The following is a 3,749-nucleotide window of genomic DNA, read 5'->3' as shown; positions in this document are numbered from 1 at the left end:
CTATCTAAAAAGAGGTTGAAACCCATAGCCTATATATCAAAAAGAGTGGTGCTATAGGAAAGGTGTTTATGGTTTCTTTGTGGGTGACTTGGTCTTAGTGTCTCATCCTGTTATCATGGTTTTTCTCATGTTCGTTGCCTTTGCCGGTGTGTTTTTCTTAAGTTACCAACAATCTATGGTTCACTTCGATGATATTGTGACTCTTCTGTCCGTGTGTTGTAGGAGTATCATATTTGGGAGCCTATGTATGTTTGTTACTGTGGTCGTAGGGTCCCGTGTCTTGTGAGTATTCAGCGTGTCTCATAGGTTGCGGCTTGGTTTTTGTCGGTTACCGCAAATTAACCGGGCTACTCTTTTCTTGTTGATTGATTATTTGAGGCTTCTTGCTTATGGTGTCCGAATGTGTATCACCTAAAATGTCTTAATCTGGTTCGTTTGAGAATTAAGACTTAAGAAATCGAGCTCAAAGTGTTGTTTTGTTTTTGGTTTTGCCTCTTTTACGACTTTTGTCTCATCTTTAGGCTTTTCTTATTTTGTCTGTCGCCCTTCTTGTATAATGAAGCGGAACCAAGGCTGGCTGATCGAGTAGGTATAATGATGTTTTCTTTCGCCATCAGAAGAGAATGACAGTAGGTAGCACCAAAATGGACATAAACAACAATGTTCACCATCCACAATTTACATGTACTGCATGATGACCAAATCATACAACTACACACAGAAAATTAGGCGCGCTAACTGAACAGTTTGACACCTCTATGCACATCCTCGCAATGCCGGACATAAGGCACGCGCGTCCCAATGTCGCTCCCTTCCGGTGCATCGCACATCTGCTGCGGCGGGGCATGAAGGCAAGGCTCGACAGATAACGACCGGACGCACGGCGGCTCGGCAGGCATCTCTGGCGACGGCGCTCGCAGCAGCACCACCGGCCGCACCCCAGCAACACCGTGCGCGACGTAGCCGAACGTCGACACGGCCGTGGTGACAATGCGGTCGCAGAAGCTCAGCAGGTATATCTCCGCCAGCGCCCTCTGGTTGTGGCCGCGCGCCTCCGTGTGCTGCGCCCCCTCGTGGCTCGGCTGGTGCACCACCACGTGCCCCCTGGCATCCGTCATGTTGCTGCGGTACACGCCGCGGATGCGCTCGTAGTACTCCGGCGACAAGGACGTCACCAGTATGGATGTCGTCTTGTTCGCGCCATCGGGCGGTGGCACGGCTGAGGAGCTTGTCGCCGCGCCGTCGTCCCGCGCGACCTTGGGCAGCAAGTCCTCCTGCGCTGAGCACCGCATGATCTGGCCGTACGTGGTCTCGAACGGCACCGGCAACTCCGGGAACACGCGCACCTGGAGGCCGAGGCGCTCGTCCGCTCCGGCGAGGTAGGCCTCGTAGAGCCGACGCAAGGTGCCCCACACGTCGTTGGACGGGTGGAAGAGGTACCGCGCGAGGTGGTGGAACACGGCCTCCTTCTCAGGGAACAGCCGCGCGAGCTCACGCCGGTACGCCGGCACGAGGAAGAACGCGGTGGCGAAGTAGACGTCGGACTTGACAACCATCCAGTTGAACTTTGCGAGCACGCGCTGGTCGGACTCGCAGAAGGCGGCGCCCGTGTAGGACTGGATGAGGTCGAGGAACACGTACGCGGGCAGCGCCTCGGCGGTGACGTTTATCAGGCGGTTGCCGCTTATCTCGCCGACCCTCTTCATGTTCTTGTAGCTCGCCGGCGACGCCATGGTGAAGGTGCCTTCGAAGTCGGAGATCGGGAAGCCCGCGGGCAGCGTCCAGGAGCTTCCCGGGAAGGGGTCACAGAAGAGGCCGTCGAACTCCTGCGGCGCGTGCACGAGCAGGACGCGGTCGGTGAGCAGCGCGTAGAGGAACGTGGAGGCGAGCGCGAGCATGCGGTTGCCGAGGCCGTTGAACGGCGTCCAAACCGCGTACTGGCACTCGGAGCGTGCGGCGTTGCGGCCGGACCGCAGGTGCTCGACGGCTTCCTTGAAGAGCGGGGACCCCGGGCCGCACCGCCTGTGCCGGGCCTCGTACCGCCGGAGGCGCTCCACGAGGTAGGGCGACGGGCGGAACGGTGATGAGCGGCGGTAGAGGTACGACGCGTAGCGGGAACGGCATGCCTTGTCGTCGAAGGCCGGAGAGAGCAGCCCGCTGAGGAGGCGGCCGTCTGCTTGGTCTTGCCGAAGTGACGACGGCGGCTTGTCACGATCAGGATCTCCATGCACGGGTGACGCCACATCTGCACGATATCTTCAAGAAGTTAATATTGAAGCTGCGCATGGATTTTCATTTGATGCACTAGCAGGCGTCCGTGCAAGTTCCACCGTACGTCCTGACGGACCGATCACGGCTTACCTCTACCTGGCCTTTGCACGAGCTCCGCCCTTGGCAGCCCGATCGGCATCAGGCCGCCACCGCCGAACGACAGGACGAGCAACGCCATGGTGCCCAAGAACCCGACCACGAGCACCTCTGGCGGCGGACGGCATCCCCGCCGCGGCTCCTTGTCGCCGCCACGCACCGTCCAGACGCCGATGACGGCCTTGTTGTGAGCTCCTGCCGGCGTCTTCTTGGCCTCCATCTGTTGGCGCCCGCTGCGTTGCGTGGACGCCGACGCCTCCTCGCATCACCTGAACATATAGATACGCCGCGTGCCACGGGATGATTTGAATTCGCACGCAGGTCACACTCTCGATGTACATTAAACTAGAGTTGAGATTGCCGTCCAGAACCCCAGGTGCAACCGGCTGGGCACCGGCAGTCGACGACTTCCTTGGGGATCGCTTCTCGAGCGCCGAGTTTGCCGACTGCGGCCTCCGTGCCCTTCTTTTCCGCTGCAAACGTGCACGGCATTTCACCACCGTAACATGAAGCACACATGTATGCGTACGAGGAGCGACTCTGAATTTGTGATCACCTTTGAATATGTTAAGTCATCGACTACAAATCTACAATGTCTATATGTACACGCACATAACACCGGGCATGAATCTCAGTGTTTGGACTAATAAGGACGTGGCTATTTCTCCGTCGACTTCGTTCTCAGTTAAATGATGTTATCAAATCTCAGGTGCAACTGATAACTAGCATGAATCACGAATTAAATTTAATAGTGTCACTTGACGGAGCACGAACTTAGTTCTCATCTAACCAAGAACTAGCAAATCTCTTAGACTAAATTATTCTGAGAGCCAATTTTGATTTTTATATTTGTATGTACTATTTTAATCTTCAAATATATAAATACCTAGAGTTGTTAATCTGCAAAAAAATCAGCATATTTTTTTTGAGGTTCGGGGGAGGGTGGCGAACCCCGAGCTTGGAAAGTGACCACTACATCGAACAAGGAATAGAAGAGAAAAGGGGTAGAGAGGACGCTAGCAAGGCACATACAAAGATATTATATAGGAGAACGGAAAATAGAAGGGACAAGTTAGCAACTGCAACCAACCGAAAGCGTTTGGAGGCAAACACCTCAAGTGAGAGTTGCGGCAGCCTTGCGAGGCGAGCCATAGACAACGGAGGACCTACAAAGCCGAGACATGCCGCAACCACCAGTTTGCTGCTCACATCATCAAATGACAAGATAGGTTGAGTTAAGACACAAGCACAATCCAACCAAAGCCAAGTCCAATATGCATCTCAAGGACCTAGAGCCGACCGGCAGACAAAAGAGCCCCGCTTAACAAGTCACAACACTGGGGGCGAGCATACCATCAAAAGGCTTGGGGTTTTAGGGTTAA

The 3,749-nt window shown here is 54.8% G+C and overlaps 1 protein-coding gene across 2 annotated transcripts; it reads right to left on the bottom strand.

Annotated features, from left to right (window-relative positions):
* Window positions 1-635: 635 nt before the first annotated feature.
* Window positions 636-2,763, bottom strand: LOC127305910 (probable fucosyltransferase 8). 2 transcript variants are annotated; one of them, XM_071821713.1, is made up of 2 exons: window positions 2,368-2,763; window positions 636-2,245 (listed from the first exon to the last, which is right to left on the bottom strand). In XM_071821713.1, the coding sequence occupies exons 1-2, from the start codon at window positions 2,585-2,587 to the stop codon at window positions 735-737; spliced, it is 1,731 nt and encodes a 576-aa protein (XP_071677814.1). In that variant the 5' UTR covers window positions 2,588-2,763; the 3' UTR covers window positions 636-734. The 2 variants fall into 2 exon arrangements, with proteins under 2 accessions (XP_071677814.1, XP_051192470.1); XM_051336510.2 differs by having other exon boundaries at window positions 2,362-2,752.
* Window positions 2,764-3,749: the final 986 nt, after the last annotated feature.

Source organism: Lolium perenne, chromosome 6 (genome assembly GCF_019359855.2).
Source record: "Lolium perenne isolate Kyuss_39 chromosome 6, Kyuss_2.0, whole genome shotgun sequence".
Taxonomy (NCBI): Eukaryota; Viridiplantae; Streptophyta; class Magnoliopsida; order Poales; family Poaceae; genus Lolium; species Lolium perenne.
The sequence above is the reverse complement of the archived record's forward strand: the minus strand, read 5'-3'. Positions and strand labels throughout refer to the sequence as shown.

Coding starts and splice junctions, on each gene's coding strand:
- LOC127305910 (XM_051336510.2), bottom strand. CDS start 2,587: ATGGAGGCCAAGAAGACGCCGGCAGGAGCTCACAACAAGGCCGTCATC. Junction 2,246..2,361: donor CGTGCAAAGGCCAGGTAGAG/GTAAGCCGTGAT, acceptor GATATCGTGCAG/ATGTGGCGTCACCCGTGCAT.